Raw genomic sequence first — 20,084 nt, 5'->3', positions numbered from 1 at the left:
TCCTATTTGTGTTCTGGAGAGCTTTGGGATATTAATGCCATTTGTGGAAGCACATCTGTTAAGCCTTGGATTGCTGTAGGCTTTTTCTGTCTCCAGAGTCCCAGGACTGGCTGTCCTCACTTTACACACAAATAAATACAACTGGGCAGTAGAAGTGTTTGTGCTGAATTTACTGCTTTCTAACACTACCTCTGATTCTCTCAAGCTTTTCTCATATATTTGTTCCGGACATGAGCTTTTTCCAAGGGATCAAGACCCAAGGAGAGGAGCGGGGAGGAAGGAGGCGACTACTTGGAAGAAACTAAACCTTTTCACAAATAAGTCCATGACTGCACACTCTTCCTGGAGGCCAGCTACAGCTTTTCATGAACGAGCCGATGTTCTCCTTAGCTATACCGATGCGACTGTGTATGCCTTCTAGTGACAGGCATATATGTTGCTTAGAAGACGTTCGAAGAGTTGAATTTAGTTTGACATGGGGTTTGAAATCCCCTCTTTGATAAACAGAATCTTTACATCCAAGCTGAGGAGACAGACCCAACCCTCAAACATAAAAGGCCTGCTTGGTTCTTGCAGAGTCTTAAGAAAATCTGTGGGCTCTTCTCTTTCTGTAGGCAGAGATAAACTGCTGCCTTCCTTGGGCAGGACTACGCCTGTCGTGGGAGGAAGGAAGGGCAAGAAAGGACAGATCTGGTTGCAAATGTTACAGTCCTTCCCAGCCTCCAGCCAGAAGCCACGATGTGGCAGGATGAAGATCTGACCTCTCTCACATCATAGTCACGGCCTGAAGTCATTAAGTGACTGAATACAGGCACTTCTAATTTTTGAACCAGCACTCAAGGCTTCACTCCTACCTTTGCAAAAGCTTTATCTTCCAAAAATACCCTAAACTGCTACCAATTTAGAGTAAATAATAATAATGATAAAATAATAATAATAATAGCTACCATTTATTGAGCACCTACTCTACTGTGTGCCAGGCACTGTGCTAGGCACTTTTCGTACAATATCTAATTTAAATCCTCACAACAACCCTGTGAGGTAGGTATTATTATCATCATTTTACATACGAGGGAACTGAGGCTCAGAGAGGTTAAATAACTCTATCACACAACCAAAAATAGTAGAGCTGGAATTCAAACCCAAAACCACCTAACTCCAAATCCCATGCTCCAATGAATTAAAGTAGAGAGGGGAGAGGGAGGGCCAAATTCAAGACAGAGTGTTGGAATGAAATGGATATGATATGCTGATAAGATATGGGAAGAAGGAATGTAAGATCATAAATGTTTCTAGCTGGTGAGCCTATGTAGATTGTGATGAAGTAACCAGGAGAGGAATTCAGGAGGAACATACTTGGTTGGGCAGATGAGTTGAGTCTATACGGAACTGTCCATAGAGATGTCCAGTAGGTAATACCAATACAGATCTAAAGTCTGGGGGAAGTTGGGGTTGGAGCTACGTATTTGGGAATCACCAGCATATCAGCAGCAATTGAGGACATCAGGATGAATGACTCCATTTTGGGAGTAAATAGAAAGGAAAGAGAAGTGAATCAAAGATGGAAAGATGGAAGCACTGATACTGACAGGCATGAGCAATCGTCGAGAAATTCTCAAGAGAGTCGGACAAGACAGAGTCAGAGAGAGAAGTACATGAAACAGCCCTGTAGTGGTGGCTAGAAGCCATGGACTGGGTTGGGAACAATTCTAGAGCTCCCAGAAGGCAGGCAAGATTGAGTCACACTTCCAACAAAGCCCTCTGCACACCAAAACCCCAGGAAGTATTGTTTTTCTTTGTTAGTTTGCTTTTGAGACAGAATCTCACTCTGTCACCCAGGCTGGAGTGCGATCTCAACTCACTGCAACCTCCGCTTGCTTCCTGGATTCAAGCGATTCTTGTGCCTCAGCCTCCTGAGTAGCTGAGATTACAGGCAGGTGCCAAAACACCCATCTAATTTTTGTATTTTTAGTAGACAGGGTTTTGCTATGTTGGCCAGGCTGGTCTCGAACTCCCGACCTCAAGTGATCCACCTGCCTCAGCCTCCCAAAGTGCTGGGATTACAGACGTGAGCCACCGCACCCGTCCAAGGAAGTATTGTTAATTGAAATAAATGCCAAAATGTTCCTACCTTGGTTTACCCCAAAACCTGGAGCTAAGAACTTCATCTCACTTTTGACACCCCAGTCCCCAAAATATGGAAGCCCAGGAGAGCCAGGAGAATTTATAGCAGAGGCTTAAAGAGAAAGTTATGATTTGTTTAAAGTAGAGAATAAGGTGAAAAATAAAACCTGGTACTCTGTCTGGAAGTCCTGGAAGTCTCCTTGCCCAACCTCAACTGGCCTGTGGGCTCCTGTGTCCTTGCTCTGGGATGCCATGGTGAATGTGAAAACAGGGGAGGTTGTGTGTGGGGGTGGGAATGGCCTGTCGGTCGCAAGGCGAGTCCTTTGCTGAGCCCAGCCTGAGACCCAGCTTACGGGCTTTATCCAGGTGAGAAAATGCTGGGGACATGTGTGCGAGGTTTAAGGTCTACCAGGAAGGGGAGAAGGGTGTCAGGGGACCAGCCCCACAACCTAGGAGAGGATTAGGAGGGTCCAGCCCTTTGGGCAGGGACCAGCCCTGAGGCTTAAGTGAACTTGCATAGGCACCTGTGTGTGCATCTCTGTGCATGTATGCGTACATGAGTGAGAGAGAAAGATAAAGAGAGCTAAAGAGGCCCCCTCCCCCCGCCGCAGGCTGCCACACGTGGTGCGATCCGATTCTCTCTGGAAAGGAGGAGAGTCTCTCATGCATGGGTGAAGTTGGGCCCTCCCCAGAAGCCTAGTGACTCATTATGTTAACGTGTGGGTGTGGGGGCTGGACATCCTTGGGAAGCCCTGAGGGGCTGCTGAAGCAGGGTTCCTGGTCTCCTCGGAGGCTGGGCCTCCCCTCGCTGGGGGCTCACAGAAAGTCAAACAGCCCGAAATTCTTGGCTGCTCCAGGCCCAGGGAAAATTGGGGGAGGAAAAAAGAAAGAAAAGAAATGTTTCAGGCCTGGAGGTGAGATGAGCCTGCTGGTTAGTAGGGTTAGGGGTCTGAAGGAACCAGCACGCAGGGCAGGCATGGGGCAGGGGTAGAGCAGAGATGCTCCCTGGAAGCCACCAGCTGCTCAGGCAACTGAGGGGGCCCTCTGGGCCTCTGATCTAGGCACAGGCAGGGATGGCATGGATGGCTATTGGAGGCGACTACAGCTTTAGGTTGCAGGACTGAGGCAGCAGGCAGGGGGATGGTTAGTAGGGGCAGATGAAGCAAATATATTTTGGTTTCAGTAATGTGGGGTAAAGTCAAGAGGTTTGCACACGTGCCTGATGGGGTGGGGTTAATAGAGGGATGATGTAGCTGAATAAATGGTGAAAGGGAGCTAAAGGGGAAACGAGAGAATGAGGGAGTGAGCATGCCACCAAGGTCATTGCTGGGGTCAACTCCCAAAATGGGGGTTGCAGAGGGGAGTAAGGGGTAGCACCAACAAGTCTGGTCCCAGAGACAAAAGGGGTCCTGGGAAGTCCTGCGCAGGGGTTAGTGGGCAGAGGAAACGAACTGGGGCCAGAGGCAGGTTAGGGGGCTGCAGAGCCAATCGGTAGGTGCACCCCACCCTCGCAGCACCCTGCGAGCAGTTAGCGCACCTGGATTTAGTTCCTTTTATTTCCCTTTCAGGTACCAGATAAAGTAAAAAAGACGGACGGATGGAGAGAGGAACGCAGCCGGCTGGGGTGGGAGCGGAATGGAGCTGGGGGAGGGGCCCTGCTCACATCACATCCACAAAGAACTCACTGGGGTTTCCCATGGCCATGCGGAAGGACTGTCTGCTGGCGGTCAGTTCCGGGGGCACTGAGGCCAGGTCGCGGCCCGGAGGGGCTCCTGGGGGCCCCATGGCCGCGGGCGGCGGGGGCATCATCAGCATGGGGGGGCCGTAGAGAGGGGGCACTCCAGGAGGACCGTAGCTCGGGTGTGTGTGGTGGCTGCGAAGGCTGCTGGCCAGGGAATGGTGGCTGCGGTGGCTGTGCTCGCTGGCCGCCGGCCCTGAGCGCTCGCTGGGCGCCCGCTCCCGCGGCCCCCGCAGGCTGCTGCGTGTGGTGTGGTCCGATTCGCTGCCGCTGCCCCCGGACTTGGAGTCCCCGGCCTTCGGGTCCTTCTCCTTCCTCCGATCGCTGCCGCTACGGTTGGAGCCACTGCTCCGACTGCCTGTAGGAGGCAAACAGGGCCGGGGTGGGGCAGGCTGAGCGGGCGGGGGAAGCCTGGGGCCCACCTATAGCCTTCCTCCACGGCCCCTCTACCTTACCTTCGCTGTGCTGACTGCTGGCGCTGCCCCCGCCGTAGCTGTAGCCCAGCTCCGGGAAGCCCGGGTGCGGGTTGTATGGGTGCGGGGGTGGCGGGTACTGGTACGGGAAAGCCATGGGCCAAGGGGCGGCCCCCGGGTGCGGCAAAGGGGCCAGTGTGTCCTGGTCAGAGGCGCCACTGGAGCCATCGTGATCGTGGAGAGACAGGTTGGCCATGTCTGTGAAGGGGAGGGCCGGATGGAGCTAGGTCTTTCCGGAGAGAGGTCCCTAGCCTAGGTCAGGTGGGCTCTGGATGAGAGAGACCGTGGTAGTTTCTGGCTAGAATGAGAGGAGGCACGGCCCAGAGAGCTCCCCCCTTCTGCAGACCCCCTTTGCCACCACCAGAGCCAGCCCCGGGGAGACCCTTCTCAGGACAACCCTGAGTCATCATTCTAGGTTATCAGCCAAAGCTGTACCTCCCAATCCCTTGAAGGCCCTGGCCAAGCTTTTGCACTTTCTCTGCTGGCCTCAGTGGGCTAGAAGCGGCAAAACTCTGAGACGGAGTCTCACTCTGTGGCCAAGGCTGGAGTGCAGTGGTACAGTTTCAGCTCCCTGCAACCTCTTCCTCCCTGGTTTAAGCGATTCTCCTGCCTCAGCCGCCTGACAGGGTTGCACCACCACACCTGGCTAATTTTTTTTTTTGTATGTTTAGTAGATACAGGGTTTTGCCACGTTAGCCAGGCTGGTCTCCAACTCCTAACCTCAGGTGATCTGCCCGCCTCAGCCTCCCAAAAGGCTGGGATTACAGGCGTGAGCCACTGCGCCCGGCCTGCAAAACTCTTATGTGGCCATTTTCTCTTCCGTTCACTCAGCTGGTGCAAGACTGGAGAATTTGGAAGGCTGAAATACTAGACAGCCACCAGGTATGTCGCACCTGAAGTTCATGAGGCACAATAGCGAACACTACCTTCAGCTCAGCCTAAACTAATCAGAACAGAAGCGAAGAGTAGCTTACTTTCTCCTTACCTTCTCAGATGAGGTCATTAATTAGGACAAGGAGCAGTTTGGGAAATTTAGGTAAAGTTTTACCCACCCCTTCACCTAGAACTAAATACCCACTAAAAGCCTAGAATGAGTGCAGGGCCTTCCAGAGATTCCCTATATAGAAGGTACTTGGCCCTGATTATACTTTCCCAGTGCTGCTGGGCAGGGTGAGTAGGGTGGGAAGGGGCCAGAAGGAAAGAACAACTTAGGTGCCTCCCCCACTGCTCTCCACCCCGTTCCCAGCCAGGCCTAGCTCTTCATAGCACTGTCTCACTCCACCAACATTACTCATCTCACGATCCTGGCGCCCCCGGGGAAATTATACATTCCTTAAGGGCAAGGCTACTCCCAGCAATGTTGGAACTACATTGAAGAGAATATAAGGAGCCACCAGGACTGAATACCTGCCTGGGACACCCTCTGCTCACACACTATCGGTACCAGGTCCCAGAGCTCCAAGAGAGCTACAACTGCCCTTGAGGCCACCGGCCCTATTAAGATGAGACATTCCTCCCAGCCCTCAGAAAAGCCAGCCCCAGCCTTCCAGGAGAGAAGTCAGGAGACAGGGCTCTGAGGCTGCCTGTGGAGCCTGCAGCCAAGCCATCAACCTGTCAAGAGGCCAGCAGCCAGCATGGGGAGTGGTGGTGGAGGAAAGCAGTGGTCTGTCAGCTGTTGCCCAGAGCTGGTGATGACGTGAGCCTCCAGGCTGTTGTTTTGAGGGAATGACTGTGTGCTCCTCGGGGCTACCTAGGCCTCCAGTTCTTCCCTTTAAGCCTGCAACACCCCTAGCTGAGACCTTGACGAGTGAGAAGGAAAAGGCCTATTCTGGCAGTATCCTCCTGAGCTGGGCCTCTGGGAGGTTGTGAATATTGAGTAAGATGATGCTTTAGGAACAACCAACATGGTACCAGGCAGAGCAGGCACTTGGAAAATGCCAGGCCCAAGAGGGAGATGTGGGCCAGGTGAAGAGGCTAAACTGGACTCTTCTTCCACCATAGAACTCTCAGGCCTTGAGTTGGGCCCCTGGCTCTGCTGTCCCCCAGTTTGGGTTCCCCAGAGTCTGCTGCCACTTCCCTGGCTACCTCCCCACTCCCAGCCAGGAGACAGGGCAAGAAGATGAGGGAGGCACATACTGCCGCAGAGGTCACCGAAGATGTAGTAGCACTGCTCGGAGAAGGTGATCTTGTTGACGGTATGGCGGATGAAGCCAGCTTTCAGCAGGTTGCTGGCATACTTGCGGGCCTCCCTCCGGTCCGTGAAGCCTTCCACATTGTGGTACAGCCAGTCCACCACATCTGAGCCTGGGGACAAGGCTGCCAGTTGATGGGGAGGCCCATCTGACTTGGACTCATCTGGCCTCACAGAAGCTATGAGGCTGGGGCTGGCTCCAGATCAAAGGAAGGGTCCAAGGGAAGTCCTGGGCCCTCCGGCCTGCCCTGCCCCATCACTCCCCACCCACCCTGCATCCCACCATGGGGCTCTCTCACCGATGAAAGCATTAGGGATGGTAATCTTGAGCCACATGCGGTCACGGACCTCCAACCCTGATTCAGGGGAGGCCATGGCTTTTACGATGGCAGCCATGTCACTGTGGATGGACAAGTGGAAGTCGTCTAGGCCTGGGGGTGGGAGGCAGAATGGTGAGGCAGAAAGGGGCTTTGGAGTTAGGTAAACAAGAGTTTGCATTCTAGCTCTACCATCTAGTAATTATGGGATCAATGCTGGGAAAATTACTGATTTCTTGGACACTCAGTTTCCCCTTCTGTAAAAAATGGGGATTTTAATATCTACTTTACAAGGCTATTTGAATAAAGGATTAAATAATGTAAATGCAGGTGCTTGGCCAGTGTACGATGTGCATGTGATGATAATCGAAATGGCTGCCATTTACTGAATGCTTACTTTACACCACACATCGCAATGGTGCTTCACTTAGATCCTCTCATTAAACCCACAGGAACCTGGTAAAGTTTATATCGTGAGTCCCATTTTGTAAGAGGAAACTGAGGCGCCTTGGGTGCTCATACAAGTTCAGAAGCAAACACTGTTTAGTGAGGGTTGGAGTGCCCGCTGTGGGGGAGTTGCAGTGTGGGGCTGCTGGAATGAGCCGAGCCCCATCTCCGGCCCTCTCTGATGCTCAAGCAAGAGTCTCCACATGGACCCTCATCAGTCCCCCCACCTGGCCCTGTCTGCTGGGCCCAGGAGACAGGGTTGGACACTCACGCTCTGTGTCAGGGATGGAACTGGTGATGGAGGAGCTGGTGGAGGTGATGGTGCTCAGGGAGGGGCTCATGCCGTATGCAGGGAAGGTGCCGGTCATGGCTGCAGTGTGGGAGACCCAGGCCGCAGGGTCAATGGGCCGGATGGGCTCGCCTGCAGGGAGGATGAGGAGTCATGGGCTACCCACCCCACCCACTGCTGGGCCCAACAGGATAGGTATGGGGGTTCTGGGTGAGAGAAGAAAGGAGAGACAGTGCTCACGTATGTAAGCACCAGCTTTAGGACTGAGTCTCTCCCATCCACTTACTCCTGGGCAATGTGAAGCAACCACGTGGACTTGGGTCCCAGCACTTGGCTACAGTCAGGGTGATGGGCCTGAAAACAAGGGTGTCCTAGTGAAGGCAGGATGTGTATAGGCCAGACCAAGCCCCTTGCCCAGTGCCCCATTCCATCCATACCCCGGTTTGTGCACAATCTCCCGCAGTACCCGGACTGCATCGTCATTACTCATGTTCTCAAAGTTGATCTCGTTTACCTGGGAAAGGACCAGGAGTGGGATAAACAGCTGTGTTGGGGAGGATGAAAAGGGAACTCAACTTGGTAGGTCAGGGAGTCTTCCCCCAACCAAGAAGGGGCCTCTGAAGGAGCAGGGTACAGATGGTAGGACACCTCCCTGCCCTCTATCCACACCACCGCCTAGGATGGGCACTGATACCTGTAACAACATATCTCCTGGCTCGATGCGTCCATCAGCAGCCACGGCCCCACCCTTCATGATAGAGCCAATGTAGATGCCGCCGTCACCACGCTCGTTGCTTTGGCCCACAATGGAGATGCCCAAGAAGTTATATTTTTCTATAGAGAGTAATTTAAGACCTTAAGGGGGAGCAAGGTTCCTACCCGCATTCCCAGCCCATTAGAAAATGGAAAGGGACAGGAACTGAACTGACATTTGCTGATCCTGAATCAGGCACTGCACTCAGCATGCTCAAACATGCTTCCATGGAATCCTTGCTGGCTATAAGGTAGGGACTCAGTCCCATTTTACAGAGCAGGCAACTGAGGTTCAGTGAACTTAGAAGATGACTTTTCTAAGCCAGTAAGTGGCAGAGCCAGGAATCAAACTCAGATTTAAATCCCATAGTTGGGCTCCTTTTACTATATCCAGCTGTCTCATAAAGAGAGTACCTAGGGCAGAAATCGGACAGCAAGGATGCAATGGCTGAGAGATGTGAAGGAGTGGGCACTCAGAAATCACTTCCTCCAGGAAGCCTTCCCTGATACCATTTTCTGCTTCCACAGCTCTCTGTGCTTATCTCTGTCATAGCCCTGATGGTGAGATACTAAAATGATCAGTTTATGTATCAGCTGATGTTTACGAAAGAGAGCTCCTTGAGGGCAGGGAACATATTCTACGCTCTCTGAACTCCTCAAGTCTGCCCAGTGTCTGGCATATAGCAGGTGCTTGAGAGTGCTGTTTCCTCAGACTCACCCATGTTGAGAGTGACCGTGATGATGTTGAGTGACATGGTGGAGTCCGTGATGCTGCTGAAGGACGAGGACTGGAATAGACAGAGGCCCTGAGCAGCAGGTGGAGGTGGCAGGAATTCACTCCCACCTGACTCCTCCTCAAGGTGAGTCCCCGGTGCAGCCCCCAGCCCCAAGGTTCTCAACACTGCACTAGGGGGATGGGATCTAAGGAAGAACAAGCCTTGGCCCTGCGTAGGAAGGGCTCACAATCTGCCTCCACCCATCCCTAGCCTCCCAGACCCCATACCCGCTCAATCCGAGAAACCTTCTGCTTCCGCCGCCGCCGCTTGTGTCTTCTCATCAGGCGTGAGGCACTGCTCTGTTCTGTGGAGCTGCTGAACCTGTGGGGCCCACAGTCGTTCCCCACCAGGCTGGCCCAGCCCTGCCCCCATGAGGGGAGGCACTGCAGGGCCTGGGTCCCCAACACAAAGCCCATAAGCCTCCCAGGGGCCCCGCATCCTCAGGGTTTAGGGCTCCTCCAGGGTCACCTGCCCCACAATACCCATGAAACTCAAGCCCCACCTGCTGGTGGAGTCATCCTCATCTGAGTCAAAGAAGCTGGTGGTCTCCAGCTCACTGCTCATAAGGGTGGATGAGCTATCATAACCCCCTGGTTCTCGCCGCCGTTCCCCCTTCGCAGTTCCATTTAGCCGGGTTGCTGCAGGGGATGGAAGCAGTTGGGTTTACACAGTGCCCAGTGCAGGGGTGAAGGAGGGAGAGAGGCAAGCCAGGGGCTGCACTGGGGCCAGGCATATCCTGAGCTCAGGAAGTAGGGCAAGAAGGTGGGTAGCTGGGTGGAAACTGTGGGGAGGGTGTGAGGTGCGGACAGTGTCCGTGTTCAGGAAGATATACCATGCTCTGGGCCATCCCTCCGGCGTGGCCGCTCTCGCTGGGCAGACACCAAAGAGTCCGTCTCTGTGTCATTGTCCAGGTTCTCCTGGCTGCCCCCACCAGCATGAGGGCTGCAGGGAAGAGACTTGATGGGGGAGGGGGCAGGCTGGGGGCTCCCTCCCCCAGCCCTGGGCTGAACTGATGCGGCCCTCCCCACCCTCAGGTCACACTCACTGGAAGGATGGGGGTCGGGAGTCCCCGATGCCTCCCGTGCGCTCCATAGGTGGTGGCAGCTCCGATGGGTTATCAGCACAGAAGGGGGCTGGGTCTGGGTGTGAGCCCTCAGCTGACACCAGCTGAAAGGGAGAAACTGAGTGAGTAGTATGTTACAGGAGCATCAAGGAGAAGGGGATAGTTCGCTTCCAGCAAGGCATGAAGGCCTAAGAGGAAGGAAGCAGGAAATATCGAGGGAGAAAAGACAGGGCTGTGCAAGGGTGGCTGAGATGAACAGTGGCCCCTCTGCCACTTCCTGCTATTGATGGGGTTGTTGGAAGGCATGGGGTGGTGAAGTGGAATGGGGACAAAGAACAAGGCTCAGAGGTCTAAGGCAGAGATGAGCAGATGGCAGAAGGAAACCTGAGGCAAGTGTCTGAAAGGCATAGGAAACGTTACTGTCTCCACTGTGTGCTTCCGTCTCTCCCTCTTCCCCCTTCCCACTAATTTCTCACTTTTCATCAAGGTTACAGAATCTGGGGTGAGAAGCAGTTCATTTGCAAAACTAAAGAAAGATTCAGATACTGAAGCTTAAAACCACCAGCTACAATCTCAGTGATGCCTTTCCCTCGTCCAGCCCAGCACAGGGATGCAGGTGGATGGAAGGCTGAGGGCTCCTTACCCAGGACACCACCCGGCCATTGAAGCATGGTAGCTTGGCATTGTCATCCGAGATCTCCTCCTTCACCACTCTGCAGAGAAAGGGGGATATCACAGAGAACCTTCGAGGGTGCAAATGGAGGATCCTCAAATCCCAACTCTCAGGGGCTCCTCCATCCTAAACTGGGAATCAAACCACCAGCACAAGACTGTTCAAATGAAAGCAGAGGTTGGGGAGACCCAGGGACAGCTCTTTGGCACCACCAGGAAGACACCAGCCCTGCCTAGGCCAGATACCTACCTGGGGCATCCTCTCAGTCATCAGGTGATTGCAAATTACAACTGACACATCACTGTCCCCCATGCCACTCCCTAAAATCTCTAAAGTGTTCTACCCATCCCCAACATGACTCTCCTGGGTTAGACTTTCTCTTTCCCTCTGATCCCTAATTGGAAAAAAGCATACAATTATAACTGTCCTTCCTTTCTTAAGTGGGAATCCTAACATTGTTGTGGGAGGTATGGACAAAGAATTTAAGAAAATTAGAAAAGAGAAGGGGAGGCCAGGCGCGATAGCTCACACCTGTAATCCCAGAACTTTGAGAGGCTGAGGCAGGCGGATCGCCCTGAGGTCAGGAGTTCGAGACCAGCCTGGCTAACATGGCAAAACCCCATCTCTACTAAAAATACAAAAATTAGCCGGGTGTGGTGGTGTGCACCTGTAATCCCAGCTACTTGGGAGGCTAAGGCAGGTGAATCACTTGAACCCGGCAGGTGGAGGTTGCAGTGAGCTGAGATCACGCCACTGTGCTCCAGCCTGGGCAACAGAGTGAGACTCCATGTCAAAAAAAAAAAAAAAAAGAAAAAGAAAAAGAGAAGGGGAGAAGGCATTTACTGAACATTTTCCACATGCCATTATGATAATTAACAGTAACAATTGCTCTTTCTCACGCTGGTAATCTCAGCACTTTGGGAGGCCAAGGCAGGAGGATCGCTTGAGGCCAGGAGTTTTGAGACCTGCCTGGTCAACATAGCGAGGTGCCGGCTCTACAAAACAAAACAAATACAAAAATTAGCCAAGCGTGGTTGCGTGTGCCTGTGGTCCCAGCTACTTGGAAGGCTGAGGTGGGACGATCGCTTGAGCCTAGGAGTTCAAGGCTGCAGTGAGCTATCATTGTGCCACTGCACTCCAGCCTGGGTGACAGAGCAAGACCCTGTCTCAAAAAAAAAAAAAAAAATTTCTGTCATTTATTGAGCATAAATGAGTATTATGGGCCAAGCACTATGCTAAACACTTTACTTATATAATTTCATGTAATACAACAATGCTATAAGGCAGCAGGTACAATGGGGAAACTAGGCTCAATAGGTTCAGTAATTCTCCTAAACTGCTGAAATTTGAATCCTGGTTAGCCTGACTCTAACATCTGCATTCTTACCATTACACCACCTTATCTTCCTATAGTTAGAACCTATAATCTTCACATCAGCCTCAGTGGGCAGACTATGATCTTCATTTCATGAATAAGGAAACTGAGATGTATTCAGTTAACTTGTCCAAGGTCACAGGACTGGTAGATGTCAGAGCTGGAATTTCACCCCAGGCTTGACTCCAAAATCCATACTCTTTCCACTGTATTTCACATTCTTTCCTATATAATAACAGAGGTAACGTGGGTCTATGTGGAGAGTGGGTGCTGGAGGACAATGATGTGAGGCATGAAGGGTGTGGAATGTGGTCACGGGGCATGTAGTTTGGCCTGGGGAATGTGGTGAGGCAAGAAGTCAGGCAGTAACTACAGTTTGGGGCTGGGAAGGGGAGTGGAAAAGTTTGAGGACCCTCAGACTGTCAAATATGCCAGGAGTACAGAGATGGGAAGACATGACCAAGGGTAAGATGACGCATGCCAGGAGCTCTGAGCAGAGAGGGAAGACAGCAAGGAGGAGGTTGGGAAGTTCAGTCCCCACTTGTTCTTTGTTTTTTTTTGAGACAGAGTCTCGCTCTGTCACCCAGGCTGGAGTCCAGTGGTGCAATCTCAGCCCACTGCAACCTGCGCCTCCCGGGTTCAAGTGATTCTCCTGCCTCAGCCTCCCGAGTAGCTGGGATTACAGGTGCCTGCCACCACGCCCGACTAATTTTTATATTTTTAGTAGAGATAGGGTTTCACCATGTTGGCCAGGGTGGTCTTGAACTCCTAACCTCAGGTGACTCGCCCACCTCGGCCTCCCCAAGTGCTGGGATTACAGGCGTGAGCCGCCGTGCCTGGCCCCCCTTGTTTTTAGAGCAGCTTCTGCCCAGAGCTGGGAATGTGCTTGGCTCCCTTGTGATGCTCACATTTTTGGACTCACAGCCAAGTTCACAGGCCAAGCCTGCCCTCCCCACTCCCATCCAGCTCTGGCTCCTCTATCATTCCCAGCGCCACAGCGACCCTCGGAAAGCAGCCCAAATCATCCTACTGCGGCCCACCATGGCAGAAAGTGTAGAAAGGACAGGCTAGAAAGAAGGGACACAGAGGTAGCTCAGACCCATCAGCCACTCTGGCCACAGGGTACTCCAGGTTGGCAGCCCCACAGGGCTCAAAGGAAAAGGGAATATGTGGGCCACATGGCACAGCCTGCTTTGGATAGGGTCTGCCTGTCGGGGGGAAATTGCTGCTGAGTCCCTACCTCCCTGCTCCCCTGGCAGGCCCCACCACACTGCTCCACACTACATGTTTCCTCTCTTTCTGGGGGTCATCGACAGGCCACCAAGGCTCTGCTGACTCAAAACAATCAGCTGATCTTCAGCAGCTTTGGGGAACCTCAGACAGGTCTTACTCTCCCACCATGGAGCTGAATGGCTGGGGTTTACATAGCACTTACACACACACACACACACTCACACCCCAAATGGAGTCAAACAAATAATGACTCAAATTCCAATTCTACCACTTACTGGCCCTCTTATCTTAGAGAAGTTTCTTAATTTCTCCAAGCCTTTTTGTCTCATCCTGGTAAAAGGGATCCTTAAATGCCTGGCATGATCCAGGCATATAGTAAAAGCTAATTATATTGTCAATTTTTAGCAGGATCCATACACTATTTCTAACTATGTATACATTTTTAAGGGCAAAGCAAATAAACCTGTTCATCGTTCATTGTTCATCCAATTAAAATGCTTTGACTGGCAGGGCACGGTGGCTCAGGCCTGTAATCCCAGCACTTTGGGAGGCCAAGGTGAGCGGATCATGAGTCAGGAGATCAAGACCATCCTGGCTAATACGGTGAAACCCCATCTCTGCTAAAAATACCAAAAAAAAAAAAAAAAAAAATTAGCAGGGCATGGTGGCGGGCACCTGTAGTCCCAGCTACTTGGGAGGCTGAGGGAGGAGAATGGCGTGAACCCAGGAGGCGGAGCTTGCAGTGAACCGAGATCGTGCCACTGCACTCCAGCCTGGGCGACACAGCGAGACTCCCTCTCAAAAAAACATAAAATAAAATAAAAATAAAAAATAAAAAAATAAAAATAAAATAAAATAAAATGCTTTGGCTGAGGGCCCAGTGGGTTTCAGGTCCTGAGCTTGCTATTGTAGGTTTTCTCATGAAACATCAGACCCAGAGCCTGCCTTGTTCTCAGACAGACTATGGTCCAGTGGATAGTTCATGGAAATATACTGCAATCCAGGAAGTGGTTGGAGCCGTAGGAGCAGCACATGTGTTCAATGGATAGACATCTGCTGAGTGTTACACATGTGTCAGGATATAAAGATAAAATAAACCAGGCACGGTGGCTCACACCTGTAATCCCAGCACTTTGGGAGGCCAAGGTGGGTGGATCACTTGAGGTCAAGAGTTCGTGACTAGCTTGGCTAACGTAGCAAAACCCCATCTCTATTTAAAATACAAAAATTAGCCAGGTGTGGTGGCACACACCAGTAGTCCCAGCTATTTGTGAGGCTGAAGCAGGAGAATCGTTTGAACCCGGGAGGCAGAGGTTGCAGTGAGCCAAGGTCGCACCACTGTACCCCAGCCAGGGTGACAAAGCCAGGCTCCATCTCAAAAAAAAAAAAAAAGGATAAAATAAGAGAGTGCCATGACAGTTCTCACAGAAAAGCTCAACCCAGAAGACAGGAGAATTTGAACCTGGAGGAGACAGGGGAAGAAGAGTCTGCAGGTGGAAGGCCCAGAGGGAGGACAGTGGAGCAGGAAGCCACACAGCTAATGACCTGATCGCCATGCTGCCCTCTCTCACAGCTCAAGGCCAGACTAGCAGTAGGTACCTTACTTCTATGAACCATCCACCATGCCCTCAATGCTGAAAATGTTTATCCTTCCTCCATGTCTCAAATAACTTAAGATGGCAGTCCAGGCGCGGTGGTTCATCACCTGTAATCCCAGCACTTGGGGAGGCCGAGGTGGGTGGATTGCTTGAGGTCAGGAGTTCCAGACCAGCCTGGCCAACGTGGTGAAACCCCATCTCTACCAAAAATACTAAAATTAGCCGGGCATGGTGGCTCATGCCTGTAATCCCAGCTACTTGGGAGGCTGAGGCAGGAGAATCACCTGAACCCGGGAGGCGAAGGTTGCAGTGAGCCGAGATTGCGCCACTGCACTCCAGCCTGGGTGATGAGAGCAAAACTCCTCAAAAAAAAAAAAAAAAAAAAAAAGAAAAGAAATTTAAAAAGATGGCTGGGCCTACCCTGAGCTTGACAAATACTTTTGGAGACCAGATGGGACTTGAGGAGCCTCACAACCAGCACCTCAAAGGCTGAGCCAGGAGTGGAGAAACTGGAGAGACAGCAGCCTTCCTCCTCTGACCCACTTTCCCTTCCGTCAGCTAGGGTCACTGACCTCCGCCTGACCTTCCTCTTGTGGGGCTCGGAGAAATGGTGGCCTTATCACCTCTACAGTTTTCCAAGGCTTACCACCTCCCTCAGAGAGGATTCATCAGTAAAATGGTGATAATAATGACACCTAAAATTGTGCGATTAAGGATTTAGATTTTTGGATCCAGATTCCTGATGTCAAAGCAAGCTCTGCTCTGCCTCTTATTAGCTGTGTGACCTTAGGCAAGTTACTTAAGCTTTCTGTGCTCTAGTTTCCTTTTTTTTTTTTTTTTTTTTTTTCTGAAACAGGGTCCCACTCTATTGTCCAGGCTGGAGTACAGTGGCACCATCACAGCTCACTGCAGCCCCAAACTCCTATGCTCAAGTGATCCTCCTGTCTCAGCCTCCCAAGTTGGGACTACAGGCACAAAGCATCATGCCTGGCTAATTACAAAATTTTTTTGTAGAGATGGGGTCTTGCTATGTTGCCAAGGCTGGTCTCAGATTCCTGGCCTCAAGCAATCCTCCCACCTCAGCCTCCCAAATTGCTGAGATTACAGGTGTGAGCCACCATGCCTGACAGAGTTTCATTTGTAAACTGGAGATACTATTACGCTATTTCATAAGGCTGTTTCAAAGATTAAATGAGTGAAGATTTGAAAAGCATTTAGATTAGTCCCTGGCACACTAAGCATAAAAGGCGTGTGTTAAATAAATGAAACATATATATACGCTCTTCAGCTATTAGTCCTCTGTGACAAGACAGCCCTATCAGGTCCCCTGCTCATTTATCCTTCTGGGGATACAAACAGAATCCATCTCCTCCACTTCATTTTTAATACTGTTTTCAACCCTGCTAAAATGGTCCAAATCTGATTTTGGTTCAAGTACCACCGATGTTTGCAAGATGGCTTCAGGTGGCACACAGATTAACATTGCTTAGTTCAATCATTAAATATTTATGTTAAACATATTTTAGAAAGAAATATAAACAGAAAAGTCAGACCTATGGTTTCATATTATTGCTTGGTTCAAGCTAAGAAAAACAGTAAGTGGACTGACAATGGATTTAAAGAAAAATATTAAGTAACAGTGACTGGATGTAATGGGGGCCCTCTTAAAACTGCAGTTAGGCCTTGGGATTGGGAGAGCAGCCCAGAGTTGTCCAGGCTTAGGAGGCAGGGGCCAGGTCCAGTGGGTCTGGAGATAAGTACAGGGTGGAGAGACAGCCTATCTTCGTCCCTCAAGGCGTCTGGATCTGAGGTGGCCCCAGGGCACTGGACTCTGGCTCATCTTCCCCCATTCCTTATGTGGAGGCAGTAGCTTGATCCCTTCTAACCCTATTCTTCTCTTGCCAGGCCAAAGTATCCACCCCCTCACCCAGACCCCTTCTAGATCCATCCCTCCTCAGAATCTTCCAATTAGAGGTGTCTGTCTCTGGGCTGAAGGCAGACAATCATTATCACACAGGAGCACCCCACCCCAGGGCAGGAACAACAACAGAAACAAGAATAGTTAGAATCTACAAAGCACTGCCCACTGTACAAAGCACTCTCACACACATGATTTCAGGGGCTCATCCAACCCTGAGTTCCAGGGCAGAAGGTGACAGCAAAACATGCCAGGCATTAGACAGAAGGTGCTTGCTTCCTAGTGCTAGGTGGGCCAGGGGCTTGGGAGAGAAGCCAGACAGATGAACGCTGGGGAGAAGAATGTCTTCTCTTGGCTGTGGGGCCTCAGCTCCAAAGAACAGTGCAGGCCTCAGGCTAGGGCTGGAGAGGCAGCCTTCAGGCCTGAAGGGGCCTTCCCCACCGCCTCCAGGCCCAGCGCCCAGTTAGTGAGGCGGCAGGCAAGTGTGGGCGCCTCCCCCTCCCCCAGTCTCCTGGGAGTTGGGGGGGGTTCGAGGGGATCAGCCAGGCCCCCCTCTTCCCAGGCCAGCTGCTTCAGAACCTTCCGGCTCCAACATTCCATCCCCTCTTAAAGGGAAAGTGACTGCTTCCAAACTGTGCCTGTCCAGATCTCTGCAGCTGGGTGGAAGGGAAGACCCCACCAGGGAGGGGAAGATAGAGAACACCAAGAAACTCTTCCTGGCTATCCCACCCAGGCCCCAGGCCCTTCCCAACGTCTCCCCACTGGCCACCAACTGGAGGAAAAAAGCCCGAATTGGAGGAAAGATCAGCACCTGGGTCAGTGAGGACTACTCCGCAGGGGTCAGGCTCTCTGTTCCGGTGACAACACCCACAACAGCCCACAAAGGAGAGGGCAGGCAGCTAGATAAACATCAGATCTGCAGACCCCGCTCGCGGCCAGGCGCCCGAGCACCCCCGACACCCCTCCCCCAGCTCAAAGTCCCAGCAGAGCCCTCAGATGCAGCATACTCCAAATATGGCTGGGAGCTGTGCTGCTGAAAAGATGAAGGGGGCGAAGAACGAGGGCCACACGACCCAAGTCTGTGCGGAAAAAGGTGGCTCTGGCTCCTCGGCAGGAGGAGGATGGGGGACTCGGGCTCTGAAACTAGGTGGAGGGGGGGTGTGTCTGTCTCTGTGGGCCACTGGTCTCTGAAGAGGTAAGGGGACCGCACCGGCAGGAACTCTGATTGCTAGTGGGGAATTGGACGTCCCCTTAAACAAGGGAGGCCAACGTCCCCTCTTCAGAGGTAAACGGGAGTTGCTACTGGGGCTGGAACCAAAGGGGCCCAAATGGGCCGAGTCGCCCCTAGAAGTCAGAGCGGGGCTAGGAGCCGGTGTAGCGAGGCAAGTCGAAACGGACCGCGTCGTCCCTTAGAAGCCAGAGCGGCCGGGGCTCCCGGAGGCGGGGCGGGGGCCATCCTCACCCGAAATCGTCGTCCATAGACTTGAAGAAGAACTTATAGCTGGGTCGCTGCAAAACGCCCTTAAAGTCCGCCAAGGTGACGCGCTCGGCGGGCAGGGGCAGCTTCACAAGGTACGGCGTCTCCTGCCCATCCAAGTGGTAGATGATCTTGGTCTCGCCCATGGCTCCGGCTTCGGGCCCGGCGGCCCGCGCGCGGCCTGCTCGGGCGGCCGGGCCGAGCCTCCCAGACGGCGGCGGCGCGCGGCGCGGCCCAGCGGCTCAACCCAGCTCGGCGGCTGCTGGCGGCGCCAGCTCCCTTGTTCTCCGGCCGCTACCGGGTCCCAGCGCCGCCCGCCGCCGCCGCGGCCGCCGCTTCCGCTCCCCACTCTCCCGACTGGACTGGCGACCGCGACTCTTCCGGTGGCCGCGGCCCTCCCGGCCCAGGGCTTCGTCCGGGCCCGCTCCCCTCCTCCGGCCCGGCGCGGCCCCGCCCCGGCGCGCCCCGCCCCCGGCCGCCGCGGAGAGGCGCCGGCGTCGCGGCAGATGGCTGGGTTTCCCGCCCACTGGCCGGGCCGCGGCGCTCCGGTCCCGGGTCCCTAGAAACGGAAGGGGAGATTCACCGGGATGGCGGCGTTCCCGGACCCCTGAAGGCCCTGACTCCGGACCCAAGTGGGATCGGCGACTCCTCTGCAGTCCAGGAAGAGTGGAATGCAGGGATTGCTTTGGTCCCCAGAAATGGTCTGGGGAAAGAGGGTGGGTCTGACTCTGGATCCCTGGAGGAGAGTGACCTCAACATGGCCCTTCAGTGTTTCTTGAGAAGCACAACTGCTGTCATTGAGTCTACTAAACTGATCTCGAGAGAAGGACAGCATCCAGTTCTGATTCCTCCCAATAACCTTAGCGTCCAGTTGCAAGGTAGTGGTTTAATAAATGGGTTGAATGCAGAATAAGTGGGGCCCGGGCGCGGTGGCTCACGCTTCTAATCCCAGCACTTTGGGAGGCCAAGGCGGGCGGATCGCCCGAGGTCGAGAGTTCAAGACCAGCCTGACCAACATGGAGAAACCCTGTCTCTACTAAAAATACAAAAAAAATTAGCCGGGCGTGGTGGCGCATGCATGTAATCTCAGCTACTCGGGAGGCTGAGGCAGAAGAATCGCTTGAACACGGGCGGCGGAGGTTGCGGTGAGCCGAGATCGGTGAGTCGAGATCGTGCCTTTGCACTCCAGCCTGGGCAACAAAAGTGAAACTCCATCCCCCCTCGCCCCCCCCCCCCCAAAAAAAGATAAGTGGATGCATGCACGCCTAAGACAGTAAGTCTCAAACCAGAACTCCAGAACTAGGTATAGCCGGTTCCTCACAGATCTCCTCACCCCTTAACTTTTAATTCATTTAATAAATACTGAAGGCCTACTGTGTAGAAGGCATATCGCATGAGATATAGCGATAGCGAGACAGACAAGGCTGCTCTCAGGACCTTCCCTCAGCTGGAGGGAAGCACATAGGCTTGTAAATACATAACTTCAGAGTGACCACTGCTATGAAGAAGGTAAAACAAAGTGATGGGATAGTGACAGGGGAAGCCAGGCGCAATGGCTCATGCCTGTAATTCCAGCATTTTGGGAGGCTGAGGCAGGTGGATCACCTGAGGTTAGGAGTTCGAGACCAGCCTGGCCAAA

The 20,084-nt window shown here is 52.8% G+C and overlaps 1 protein-coding gene across 1 annotated transcript; it reads right to left on the bottom strand.

Annotated features, from left to right (window-relative positions):
• Positions 1 to 928: 928 nt before the first annotated feature.
• DVL3 (dishevelled segment polarity protein 3) lies at positions 929 to 18,736 on the bottom strand. Its single transcript, XM_009446941.5, has 16 exons — positions 18,431 to 18,736; positions 10,815 to 10,884; positions 10,154 to 10,275; positions 9,941 to 10,050; positions 9,611 to 9,746; positions 9,336 to 9,429; positions 9,051 to 9,120; positions 8,274 to 8,413; positions 8,017 to 8,093; positions 7,866 to 7,933; positions 7,562 to 7,711; positions 6,826 to 6,957; positions 6,472 to 6,639; positions 4,318 to 4,533; positions 3,810 to 4,220; positions 929 to 2,972 (listed from the first exon to the last, which is right to left on the bottom strand). The coding sequence occupies exons 1-16, from the start codon at positions 18,589 to 18,591 to the stop codon at positions 2,941 to 2,943; spliced, it is 2,157 nt and encodes a 718-aa protein (XP_009445216.1). The 5' UTR covers positions 18,592 to 18,736; the 3' UTR covers positions 929 to 2,940.
• Between the last annotated feature and the right edge of the window lie 1,348 nt (positions 18,737 to 20,084).

Source organism: Pan troglodytes, chromosome 2 (genome assembly GCF_028858775.2).
Source record: "Pan troglodytes isolate AG18354 chromosome 2, NHGRI_mPanTro3-v2.0_pri, whole genome shotgun sequence".
Taxonomy (NCBI): domain Eukaryota; kingdom Metazoa; phylum Chordata; class Mammalia; order Primates; family Hominidae; genus Pan; species Pan troglodytes.
The sequence above is the reverse complement of the archived record's forward strand: the minus strand, read 5'-3'. Positions and strand labels throughout refer to the sequence as shown.

Bases quoted from the DNA above. Each gene is read 5' to 3' on its own strand.
- DVL3 (XM_009446941.5), bottom strand. From the start codon at position 18,591: ATGGGCGAGACCAAGATCATCTACCACTTGGATGGGCAGGAGACGCCG. The intron at 7,712-7,865 runs GTAAGTGGATGG...TCCTCCCTGCAG, and splicing joins TTGCTTCACATTGCCCAGGA to GCGAGCCCATCCGGCCCATT. The intron at 6,958-7,561 runs GTGAGTGTCCAA...TCCCACCCCCAG, and splicing joins TTCCATCCCTGACACAGAGC to GCCTAGACGACTTCCACTTG.